Raw genomic sequence first — 12,018 nt, 5'->3', positions numbered from 1 at the left:
CTTCGCTCCTGACGCCCTGTTTGGGGCCTGCCCATTCTCCAGTCGCCAGCCCAGTTCCCAAGTAGTGCCTCCCACCCTGTTCCTCCCACTCCCTGCGGCTACCTTTTTCACTAACTGTAGGCGACACCTGCAGGCTTGCGCACACTCTCCTTCGTCTCTTTCTTTCTTCCATACCAACAACACCTTTTTGCAATCACCACCACCCTCTCTCTCTGCCTCTCGGATCACCTGCAATCTTGCTCGATCTCTCAAGTCGTGACCTGTGCGAATTCCATCGACCTCACTATTTTCTTCCAAGGGTAAGCTGCCACCCCCAGCATCGTCACCTCCTTCTCCAGCGGTCTACACACGTACCCCACGTCTTCTAGCACTTGCACGGGACTACCTTCAACTGCGCCTCTGGTCGCTCGAGCTTCAGATGGATGTAGGGGCGTGCCCTGGCTTCGCGCGAGTGTCTTGATGCATGTCCCTCACCCTTTGACCGCGTTGTCCGCATGCGATCCCAACAGAATGGCCTCATTGACGTCAATTTCCGCTCCTGAATTGTCCATCCACCATCTCAGTTTTGCACAGCTTCGATGGCGGCGGAAACAGAAGGAATTTGTCTTTTGTCCATTATCTCTAATCGCAACATCAAAAATCACCCCTTGTTCCTCTCCTTATCACCGTCCCGGGCTACTGATTGATGTTTACGCATTTGTTTGTGTCGGATGACTTCGCTAATCAACCAACCATCCGCAGGTCTCCTTTCCTTTTTGAATCACTTCGTTGTGTCGAACATCAAAAATGGGTGTAGAGGAGTCAGTCTACTTAGCAAAGCTTGCGGAGCAAGCGGAGCGATATGAGGGTAATGTTATCCTTCCCCACTCTAGTCTGTCCTCAGCTAATGCCTGGAGCAGAGATGGTTGAGAACATGAAGGTCGTTGCCTCTGCAGACCAAGAGCTCTCCGTCGAGGAGCGAAATCTCCTATCCGTTGCCTACAAGAACGTCATTGGTGCTCGGCGTGCTTCGTGGAGAATCGTGACCTCCATCGAACAAAAGGAGGAATCGAAAGGCAACGAAGCCCAGGTCAAACTGATCAAGGAATACCGCCAAAACATCGAGAAGGAACTCTCCAAGATCTGTGAAGATATCCTTGATGTCCTCGACAAGCACCTGATTCCATCTGCTCAAACCGGTGAATCCAAGGTATTCTATCACAAGATGTAAGCCGACGTTTCCCTATTGGCTGTAGCAAGTCTGACCTGTTGAATAGGAAGGGCGACTACCACCGCTACCTTGCTGAATTCGCTACTGCCGAAAAGCGAAAGGAATCCGCGGACAAGTCTCTCGAGGCCTACAAGGCTGCTACCGAAGTCGCCCAGACTGACCTTGCGCCCACTCACCCCATCCGACTGGGTCTTGCCCTGAACTTCTCTGTCTTCTACTACGAGATCTTGAACTCCCCCGACCAAGCCTGCCACCTCGCCAAGCAGGCATTCGACGATGCTATCGCTGAACTCGACACCCTGAGCGAAGAGAGCTACAAGGATTCCACGTTGATCATGCAACTGTTGAGAGACAACTTGGTGAGTCACTAGGACACCCGGAAACCATCCCTTTCTCCCACTAACACGGTTTTAGACTCTCTGGACCTCTTCCGAGGCCGAGCCCCAGGAGGCACCAGCTGCTCAGTCAAGCGAAGCCCCCAAGGAGTCCGAGGCGGCGCCTGCTGCGGAGGCCAGCGCAGAGAAGGCTGACTAGAGGGAACATGGCAATTACTGGCCACGATGTCCGTTGGCAAAGATATCCCGCGAGCAGACAACAAGGAAGGGCTGGGCGGCAGCATCACTTGCTACAATCTTTCCCACTTATCATCCTCCCACTGATATCACCATCCCTTTATCACCGACGGCCTTTTTGCAGATGGACTATGGCAGACAAGAGAATCTGCGGCGGCTGTGCGACTACCAACAATCCTCCGATGGAAGAGTAGGTGCTTTAGGTACTTTTTTTAGACCCAAGGACACAGGAGAAGAATAACAATATGTGATCGGATCATTGTTTCTCCATATGCGTAACATTGTGGGTTTTGTTCTCACTGGTTCGATATTGTCTGCTCGTTCTAGTTGTCTAGCTGCAGTATCTGATTTTGGTACGAGGCGATGGTCTTGGGCAAGATGGTCACTGGCATTGTCGCGGTTCACGCCCATTGACTGTAAAAGAATCTGTAGCTGGAAAAGTTCTGTGCGCTCGATGATATTGGATTGGCTGATATAGATAGTGACAAAGTGTCGAGCCAGAGCCTTCAAAAGTGAATGCGGCCCAAAAAAAAACTATGGAAATCCACAACCCCCCGACCGAGAAATACGCTCTCTGTAGCAACTTCCATTGGATCGATGGGTCACGGTGTTTGTGACTTGTGACTCGTGCTGTTTTCTCCTTTTCTTTCTTTTCTTTTTGCTCTTCCACGCGTCCACTCCGCCTTCGTCTCCAGGACCGTCATCATCACCTAACCCCCAAGGTCTTCCTTTCTCAGCATCACTCAATCCCGCAATCCCGCGCCCTCCATCGCCTTTTCAGTGACTTTGTATTCGCGCCGTACGGGCTATGCCGGCTCCTCATGTATCTCCGTTCAGGCTGTGCGCGCGCCCTTGAACAAGCGGTTATACCCCCAGCTAGTTATGCAGAGGTCCTCGTCGGTGCATTGGCCGGCGCGGACGAGCTGTTCGCGACTTTGGAGCATGTCGTATCCGAACGATGGGGTGGACGGGGTGTTGTGAGGATGGGCCAAACAGGTCTGAAACCCAGCGGAGGCGGGGGGTGAGGATGAGCGTATACGAGACGACGAACAAGACGAAAGCAAGGCGCGGGCGCTTGGGAGAATGGGATCCGGTGTGGTGGTATCATCGCGCGGGCGGCCGAGGGGGACAGCATAGCCATAGCCATAGCCGTAGCCATAGCTATATCCAGACGACGTGGCTGAGTCGGTGGTCCTGGGTTCTTCCACGCCATCGTTTGTAGCACAGGCTGTAGCTTTCAACGGACTGATGTCGCCGTCATCGCCGGTGTCGCTGTCACCGCCGCCGCTGCTGCGTGAGGATGAACCTGGGCTCCCATTGGACCGGGAGGAGACACTCGCGGATGCTGTGCTGCTGCTGGGTGTCATGCTCGGCGTAAAAATCCTGGAGAGTGGTGGCGAGGTTGTGTCAAGTTCTTCCTCATCACGGGCCGCTTGAAGGGGAAAGGCAGGGCCCGTATCATGAGCACCTCCGAGCTGGCCATCCTTGGACACTGCTGCGCCCTCTTTCTCTTTTTCTTTCTTCCCCTTCACCTTGCCACAACCCCCAGCCTCGTCGCCCGCGAGGTCTTGTCGTCTGTTGTTTCCAGGCTCTTCACCTCCGGGGCTGTGGTTGTGACCGTTGCCCTTGCCCTCGGCCTCGTCACGACCATCGACCACAAGCACATCGCCCACCGCATTGACCCACTGCCCATTGCATCGCTTGAAGTACAGCCCCTTGGCTAAGGAGCTCGTGGCGAGACATTCCTCCAAGCGCTCCTTCTCGGCGGAGAGGATGGCGCGGGCCTCGTCGTGGGCAGCGGCATTGATCATGCGTCGCACAAGAGCCGATGGGGTAGTTGGCTGACCGTCCGTGAAGTCGCTGGGCGGCAGAGTGGAAGTGGATTGGTACCTGCCCAGATCGAGAACTGTGTCCTCGCCGAACAGAGCATGCACGTCCGCGTCCGGGTCGATGTCGAGCTCGGGTCCCAAATTGCAACTGATGCCGCTGTCTAGCAGGGCGACGATGTTCCTCAGCCTCTCTCGCGCGTGCTGGTCCGTCTCGACCACCGCCGTCCTCGGCTTGAACACCACGTCCGGCTCCTCCGAGTAGATGCAGCCGCCGCCGTGCGCATATGTGATTTCGGGCCGCGGCAGATCCAACTCACGTACCCTGCTCGAAGCACTCTCGCCTGGAATGTGACGCTTCCTGCCAGCCCCTGTGGTATGCCCTCTCTTTCTGGGACTTCGCTGGGTATCTGTGGTGTTCTCGGTCACCGTGGTTACCTTGACCTCCTTGCGCAGGTCTTCCCTTGACTTCACTGTGATTGTGCTCGTGACTGTGGGGAACGTCGGCACAGGCGAGTACAACGGGTGGACCAGTGTACGGAGCTCTTTCAGAACGGCTTCATCTAATGCGGTGGATTCGGTTCTGGACTCGCAACCACAAAGATTAGCTCCTCTCTCTCACTCTTACTTGACTCTTGTATCCATTGCAAGGAAAGGGAGGGACAGGTCATGGGTATCGAGTTTCACAATAGTGCGAGACGTCAGCTAGAAGTTGTGTCTATGGCTTCAAAGCCAAGGGATTGAACAGTCGATCTTGCAAGGCGTCTGAATGGGCTTCAGAGAGATTCATGCCGATCTTCACCACAACCCACGTTCACCATGGGTTGACGGCCACAGGCTCATCAGTGGCAGGACTGAGCAGGTAAATGCCATGCTCTGAGTCCCGTCAAGACGATCCTGGTGTCAGTCTCACCGTCATAAGGGACCAACTCAAACATTGCCGAATAAACAAGCACAAAGACAGAATGATAAGCGCATGGACGAGGGGGAATCTCAGGGCATCATACACCTCCACTCCGGAGACACTTTGAACTTACATGTCTTTGTGCTTCTGACAAATCTCAAAGGTGACTCTGGTCTCGCCATCGCAGGTTCTGAGCTCGTGAGCACGGACACAAGCCGGACAGGCCTCATAGATATCATGACCCCATTGGAAGGAGAGTGGGCGAGGAAGTGCAGTTTTGAAAACAATCAAGAACACCATCTTGTTCAGTCGCAGCTCAATTTAAGTGATGGAGGGTAGACAAGGAAGGGAAGGGAAGAAAAGTGTGTGTGTGTGTGTGTGTGTGTGTGTGTGTGTGTGTGTGTGTGTGTGTGTGTGTGTGGATGAGGTATCCATAAGGAGATGATTTGATCAGGTCCATTCACAGACCATCAGTGTAGATTCAACAGGGTGTCACCATGCTGGCAAGTGGTGTGAATTTATACCTCAATCATTTCTCACTCAAGTATCTCTGTATCACTGCACTTGCTGTTCGATGGGTTGATGGACACGATCATTGAGCCCGTCGATGACCTTGAGAGTGTTGACAAAGTGTGATCGAGACCAAATGCTTCGTTCATTCTTGTAAAACTCTTGTTGTCCTGAACTCAATTCGTGCTCCCCCAATCGTCCTGTCCGTCTGTGGCTCTTGGTGATATAGCATTTCCAGCTCAAATGATCCTATTCGTATTGTTTCCCACACCACCGAGGGACTGCCGCCATGAACAGCATCGACACTCTGTGTGTGGCCGATTTGCCTCCTTAGGACAGTTGGAAGTGATCGCCTTAGTGGTAGTCGTTTCAGGAAATCGAGTTCCAGCAGGCTTTAGACATGAAAACAGTCGGCTCTGTTGACAGCGAATATATTCCGACGTGATGTATATACACGTGCATCTGGAAGTTCAGACGAGTTCGTGCGCCAGTTGAGACTAGTCTGTCTCTGCATGAGGACCCCTGCCGAATACCAGAATTGACGATGCCGGGAGGTATTCACATCCACGCCATCTACCTGTCCATCCATAGTAGGGAATTGTCCACCTCAATATTCCTCGACGACTTGTCATTGTGGACGACCATGTCGTGTAGAACCGGGAAGGGGAGGCTATCTTCGATATGCCTCTTCCGATTTGATGAGAAAACTTTGGTTCACTTCGGCCAGCGATCCTGCAGTAGCTCTTGTGGTTGAAGCATACAGATTTGCCAAAGGGATCACTCGTTCTTTGTGACTTCGGGGACAGGGAGGTTGCCGAGTACAAAGCAGCGCAATGTCGTTCATCGGAGTGCTTTTTTGGACTTTGATTCTGAGACAACTGGTCTTTCTGCTGAAGGTGTCCTGACAATACGTTGTAAACGATGGCACAGGCCAACACCAAGAAGGCACAAAACCACCAAGTCAACGACATGGACCGCCCACCAGAGCTTGATATTCAGACCGCACATTTCAATGTGGTACCTCCATTCACCTATATCGTCTTCGAACCAAGCACTGAGAAGTCCTGCATTGCCCCCGTAATCCCCCATCATGCTGCGGAGTGTGATTTCTCGAATTCCTGTATGTGCATTGCGGTGATTTGCGTCCCGCCATTTGCAGCTGTCCCACGAGGTTTGCAGATTTTCTCCGGTGCCATCTGCTGATGTGGTCATGGTCGATCCAGAGGGGATGAAATGCCAGACATCACAGCCCTCATGGTCGTGGCCAGTCAGAATGAGACCCTTTCGACCTTTGCCTTGAGCAGGCACTCCGATATCGCCGCTCATGCCGAACAACGCCTGCAAAGTACCTCTGTGACTCGTCTGTTCGCTTAAGTGATTTTGTTCTCTCACTCCGTGGGGTTTATAGACTCCACCGCCATCGTCATCACCCCAGTAGTCAAAAAAGGGGGAATCGACGCAGACTCCTTCTTTCTTGTGAAGTGGTAGGTGTGTCAGCAGAAGTGTGAAAGACGAGCTATCTTCAACAGGGCGCAGACGATGAGAGATCAGGTCGTTCAGATACCCAAACGTTTCGGCCTGAACTTCCTCTGATAGGGCAGGGGAGTCTAGCACGAGACTGTTTAAGACAATCAGGTGCAACGATGGCCGGGTATCGGTCTCGATCGAAGTATTCGGGCTGTTTTGATGGGGATATCGGAACCTGACGTCCCAGTTGGCCCTCCCAAAGACCTTTTCGAACCGATCCATCCTCTGTCGAGAAATGTCCCCGGCATATCCAATGTCGTGATTGCCAGCGATATTGATGATTCGGCGCTTCCAATTGTCATCATCCATCTCGAAAATGGCTCCTTGCTCTTGGCTGTACAGGCTCGTGACATCGTCTTCCACCTTACGCGCACCAGCAAAGACTCTATTCCAAAACCTCCACCCTCTCCACGCGAATTCTTCATCCGTGACCCATTGGCTGCCGATGAGGTCTCCAAGCACGGCAACGTGCGTAGGCTTTGTCCACCAATGAAGTGTTCTATATATGTGGCCCAAATAGTAGTCGTTTCCAAATAGATCAAGTCGTTTTCGGAGGGCTTGCAGTGCATCAGGGAGGTTTTGGAAAACGACTTCCTGCACAATCTCATGCGCAGAGGACAGCCAATATTGTGGTTCTTCAGTGGATAGTTGCGCCCAATGCTGCCTTAGCCTAGGTATCAACCCATCCTCGGGCCTGGGAAGGGAGCTGTCCCCTTCAAGCTGCGGATCAGCGAGAGCCAGCAGTCGGAAAGGGATATGTGGATGGTTGGAGTGCGCGTCGAGGTCGGGCCAAGGTGACCAATGTTGGTTGAGGGTCTCAGTGAGCGCGGTGATAGAGGAGAGATCTCTCGACGGAAAAGCACAACCGTGGAAAATCGGATAGAGGTAGAGATAGGTGGTCAAGCAGATGGCAATTGGGGTCAGAAGGCGCAGCAACTTGTCTGCAAGTCCATATATGTACATCGAAGCCAGATGGAAACAAGACCTGAAGAGCAGAACCAAAACACAAATACAGAACAGAGAAATACTAAGAAGCTTGAGTTCGTTGTCGCGCGTGAAAGAAAGAGAGAGAGAAAGAGAGTCTCTCTCCCCTCAACCGCGACTTGAGTTGGAAACGCGCGAGGCGGTTGTAAAGCGCAGGGCAGCGCAACGCAACGCGGCTCCCGCAAGATACGACATCTGGTTGGTCAGCCTTGCACATATCAGGCTGACCACTGACAGCTCTTGACCTTGCACAAGAGCTACCAAGGCAACAAGGTAATGCGATCGCTTCAATCACAGCCTAGAGTGCACACAAACAGACATTACGTATTCCAGGACAAATATATTATACGCAGGATAAGATAAATAAATCCCTTCTCGTGTGTCATCATGTCTTTATTTCCCGTTCCGCATCATCCTCGGGACGTGCTGTTGTCCCACTCGTAAGGCCTGTGCCTATCTGGAGATTCATGTCCGACGCGTTGAAATCCAGTCCTTGGATATTCAGGCCACTTTCTTGCTCACCCTTCTCTTCCTGCGGGGTGGGTCTCTCCGCCAACTCGGCTATGTCTTCTGTGCCTTTCAGCGCTGGGGGCCGTTCCTTTCTTGCCCGGGCTTTGGCCAAGCTGATGGTCTTCTGCCGATTTGTAGTCTCAAAGTTTGCCAAATCATGTTCGATGGTGGCCTTCAGAATCTCAGCCATCCATTTCCGTCCCGCGGTAATGTTGTCAACCTGGAAAACATGAATGGTAGGCTTTGTGAATTGTACCGCTCGTGAAGCTCCTGCTTTGGGAGGGACAAGCTTGAAATAGAAGGGTGAGCTTCCGCTCGAGTTTCTCGTCACATTCGGCGAGGTCTCTGTCGATGATCCGGGGGCACTGATGGAAGGTGTGGGCTTTGTTCCCGTTATGGTAGCTTGAAGTGAGGTAATGGGATCGGCAGTGGTTACAAGGACCTTGTGTCCCGAAATATCGATGATCCCTTTTTCCTCTGTATCATTCTCTGAGTAGTAATACGACAGCCGCCGGCCTCGTAGGATGAACAGTCTGGGTTTCCACTGGGATACAATGCCGCTGGATCTTTTCTTCATCCAACCGTAATGATCACAATGCTTCCGTGCTTCCGCAGGGGATATTTGTAGCAGACCTCTCGTGTAGGCGCTCGTTTGTCGCTTGGTCTTTGGATTGGTACGCAGGGGGGTCTTCGTATGCAATAAGGGGCCCAGTTGTTCAGCTGTGCCTTTTGAAGAAGTGTCTGTGTTGTCCATTTCGAAGCTACGTGATGTCGCCGATGGAGTTTGTGAGCCAGAAGGTGACGCAGTAGGACTCTCTCTCAATGCCTCGGACGTAATGTTTGAAGAACTGGCGGCTTCCTTTTCATTTCCAGTAACAGCCTCGGATGCTGCTCGGATACCCAACAGTCTTCGCGCCTTTGTTGATGACGCCCAGGGAGCTGCCGCTGTTCCAGTAGCAGGAGACGCCGACCCACTCACAGGCTTGGGGGACGATAGAGCTGAGAGACCACCATCCTCCAAATTTGTCACCGTGGGTGACTGTGCGATTGGAGAGCGCTGCGTGGTCGGATTCCTCGCACTTGCAGAACGGAACCGACCTTTATATGATCTGCTGTGATATGCTTTTGCGGCCGAGGAGAGTGAGGCGGTGGCCCTGAAGGAATCAAGGCTGCTGAGTCGCGAATGTCGTTTTACGCCGAGACCATCCTTGGACGAGTCATCAAGCACGCTCGATTGGCGGGAATGGCCCACACTTTCCATACCTCCTCGCTTCTTTAGGAGGTTCTTCGCTTTCCTGTTATCGACCTCATTCCCACTGAAGTAGCCCCGGTCGAGATCGATGGTAGAAAGCTCGCTACTGAACCCAACATCTGCGTCCAAATCCACGCTTATCGGTGGATTGCTGATATGAAGCCTGAGCGAAGGAGTACTACCGTCGGTGTTGGCAGTGGTTGCGTTGCTCATGGACCAATCTTTATCGAAAGATGCATTCTTCTTATGTGGATGGGATAGACTGGCGGCAGCTGGCGTGGCAGTCTCTGGAACTCCTGCTTTGGCGAAATCTATCGAGGAATGGCGACGAGACTGATTTAGTTCTCGTATTGAAGAGGCCGACCTCCGTGATGGAGAGTCAGTAGCCATCGAAGCTCTCCAAGGAGACGGGGGTGTGCTCCGTCCAAGCTGGGACCGGGTAAAAGAAGACGGAGACATGGGTTGTTCGGAAGATGGCGGTGAGTTAGGTATGGCATACGGGTGAGTGTGCTGTGACTGGCGGATAGATAGTCCCGGTTCCTCCAGCAGACTTGGTATTCGGGGTAAGATGGTAGTGCCTCGTGCTTGATTTCGTGTGACATCCTCGTTGGACCCATTCGGCTTTAGGCTGCTTTTTCGCGACGCTGTGCCATTGCGGACCTGATTCTGAAAGTCTCTGATCTTGTGCCAGGTCTTCAAACGGCGGCCCATCAGGCCAAAGTCGAATTCCTTCATATGAATAAAGGACTGGTCCATCTCCAGCAAGACATCGCCAGTTATCTCCTGCTCTTCGAATATATCACAGTGCTTCGAGTCAACACCAAGGCTTCTCAGGTACTCAGCCGTCTCTTTCGCATCCCATTGCTTGACGTCAGCTTCCGTTGGGCGCGCATTGTCCTCGCTATCGGTTTCCGGGCCGGCGATATAGGAGGCTCGGTCGAGGTGACTGCTGTATTCGCTCTCCGAATCCTCCATCAAAGCCAGTGGCGGCGACAGACTCTGACGCGGCGTGCTCAGGTCCGTAATGTGTTCATTTATAACGCTTAATGTTTCATTCATAACTGGACTGTCCTCTCCACTTGCTCTGCTTGATAGTGCCTGACCGATGCTCCGATGAATATATTGGGTGGGAGAAGCGGGTATAGAGCTTCGTAGCGGTAGATTAGACTGTGGCGTTGGGGACGAGGAGAGACTACGGTGACTGGAGGGGTCGGTGGTTGAGTTTGCTTGTTTGAGTGGCTCGCTCGTGGACTCGGTTGATGGTTTCGCAAGGATTTGAGGGCCTTTGACGGCTGGAGCTCCCACAGGCGCGAAGTTGGGGGGGAGCTTTGCGGTATAGACTGAGCACATGTCAATCACTTAAGAAGAATGAACCAAGAGTCCAGTGTGGGAAAACGACATACCACCAGGAAACAGGCCTGTCGTTCTTGTACCCAGATGCTTGCCTAGGTACCAGCCATCACCAAAGCCGTCATCCAACTCAACCAACTCGATCTGATCGGTTTTTCGGAGCGTCAACTCATCGGCACTTCTGGCGTCGAAATCATCTAGATCAAGACCGTCAGCGAGGCGTCTTTGCACATGGCAGTGAAGCAGCAGATGTAACGCACGGATGGCCACAAGGATGTCCCCGGGCTGTAGGTTCGCCCGCGGGCGCTGTTGAAGAGAGGTGGACATGATGTGAAGACCAGGCGTCAAGACGCAGGCATGCGAGCGCAGCAATGACCTGGCTACCCAAATAAACGGTCGATGAAAAGTTGTTGTGGAGTTGTCGGGAGATCGACCAGACGCGCAGTGACAAGTGGCTGCATGATAGGAATTGCGCTTTCCAGTGCCCTGGCAGGTTGAAGGACGTGAGGAAAGGTTGCGATGGTGAAAAGAGACCGATCAGGAGAGTCGCACGAGGTTGGTGGAACGGAAAAGTAGGAGTAATTGATATTGCGCAGGCTGATCTGAGGGTGATGCCGCCGTCCGACGACAAGTTGTTTGACCAATGTGACAGTTCACCTTGTCGGCTACACTGTCAATTAGTGGATCTCAGTGTCTTTGGATGTCCTTTGGCGAGGTGTATGGGTACAAGACAACAGTGTCTGCGGCGTGCCCTTGACGACACCGCACCGCACCGCACCTTGTGTATTGTTTCTCTTCACTCCTCAATAATGTTACAATGGTCAAATGAGGCCACACGCGCAGCGAGCCAGCCAGCCTGTGGAAGCCAGGCTTGCCAGGATAGCCTGCAGGGGAATCTCCCCCAACCGTCCGTGGCGTGCCCATGATTCGCCGCCCTCGATGCCTAGTGACCCCTCCCTTCATCGGGCGCAGCGCAATCCAGCGTGAGGCATTCAATTGGCTTAACTAGCTGCTAGCCTGGCAATCTGTGATGCGTCTACGACGAGGGCTGATCACTCCGCAGTCCACACCACAAACAATTGAACAATCGCACAATCGAACATGGGATGGTCCCGCTTCGCCCACTAAAAAGCTGCTGTCTGTCATGACTTTTTCCTGCATCTGACGTTTATTCATCCATCACCACCTCTCACCACCACCATCTACATGCGCTCAGTTGGCCTTCGCCCATGAGCCCTTCTCCCTCTGCTTCTTCTGCCTGTTCTTCTTCTTCTTCCCCTTCCTCCTCCTCCTCCTCCACCTCTTGCTGCTGACTGCAATCGGTTGTCCTCCTGTGCTGGCGAGATCGCACGCCTGTCTCTTTTATTTCCACC

General features: G+C 53.0%; 4 protein-coding genes across 4 annotated transcripts; 1 reads left to right on the top strand and 3 right to left on the bottom strand.

Annotated features, from left to right (window-relative positions):
• Positions 1-901: 901 nt before the first annotated feature.
• Positions 902-1,744, top strand: AYO20_02017 (hypothetical protein; the record flags this gene model as incomplete). Its single annotated transcript, XM_022640323.1, has 3 exons — positions 902-1,206; positions 1,257-1,569; positions 1,625-1,744. The coding sequence occupies 3 exons, from the start codon at positions 902-904 to the stop codon at positions 1,742-1,744; spliced, it is 738 nt and encodes a 245-aa protein (XP_022503823.1).
• Positions 1,745-2,615: 871 nt separating this feature from the next.
• On the bottom strand, positions 2,616-4,253 carry AYO20_02016 (hypothetical protein; the record flags this gene model as incomplete). The annotated part of the gene is made up of 2 exons (XM_022640322.1): positions 2,616-4,191; positions 4,237-4,253. The coding sequence occupies 2 exons, from the start codon at positions 4,251-4,253 to the stop codon at positions 2,616-2,618; spliced, it is 1,593 nt and encodes a 530-aa protein (XP_022503822.1).
• Positions 4,254-5,862: 1,609 nt separating this feature from the next.
• On the bottom strand, positions 5,863-7,512 carry AYO20_02015 (hypothetical protein; the record flags this gene model as incomplete). The annotated part of the gene is made up of 1 exon (XM_022640321.1): positions 5,863-7,512. One exon carries the CDS (start codon positions 7,510-7,512, stop codon positions 5,863-5,865), a length of 1,650 nt encoding a protein of 549 aa, XP_022503821.1.
• A 406-nt stretch (positions 7,513-7,918) lies between these two features.
• Positions 7,919-10,972, bottom strand: AYO20_02014 (hypothetical protein; the record flags this gene model as incomplete). Its single annotated transcript, XM_022640320.1, has 2 exons — positions 7,919-10,635; positions 10,699-10,972. 2 exons carry the CDS (start codon positions 10,970-10,972, stop codon positions 7,919-7,921), a joined length of 2,991 nt encoding a protein of 996 aa, XP_022503820.1.
• Between the last annotated feature and the right edge of the window lie 1,046 nt (positions 10,973-12,018).

The sequence above is a fragment of the Fonsecaea nubica genome (assembly GCF_001646965.1).
Source record: "Fonsecaea nubica strain CBS 269.64 chromosome Unknown Scaff8, whole genome shotgun sequence".
Classification (NCBI taxonomy): domain Eukaryota; kingdom Fungi; phylum Ascomycota; class Eurotiomycetes; order Chaetothyriales; family Herpotrichiellaceae; genus Fonsecaea; species Fonsecaea nubica.
Note: the sequence above shows the minus strand (reverse complement) of the source record. Positions and strands in the feature narration are given on the sequence as shown.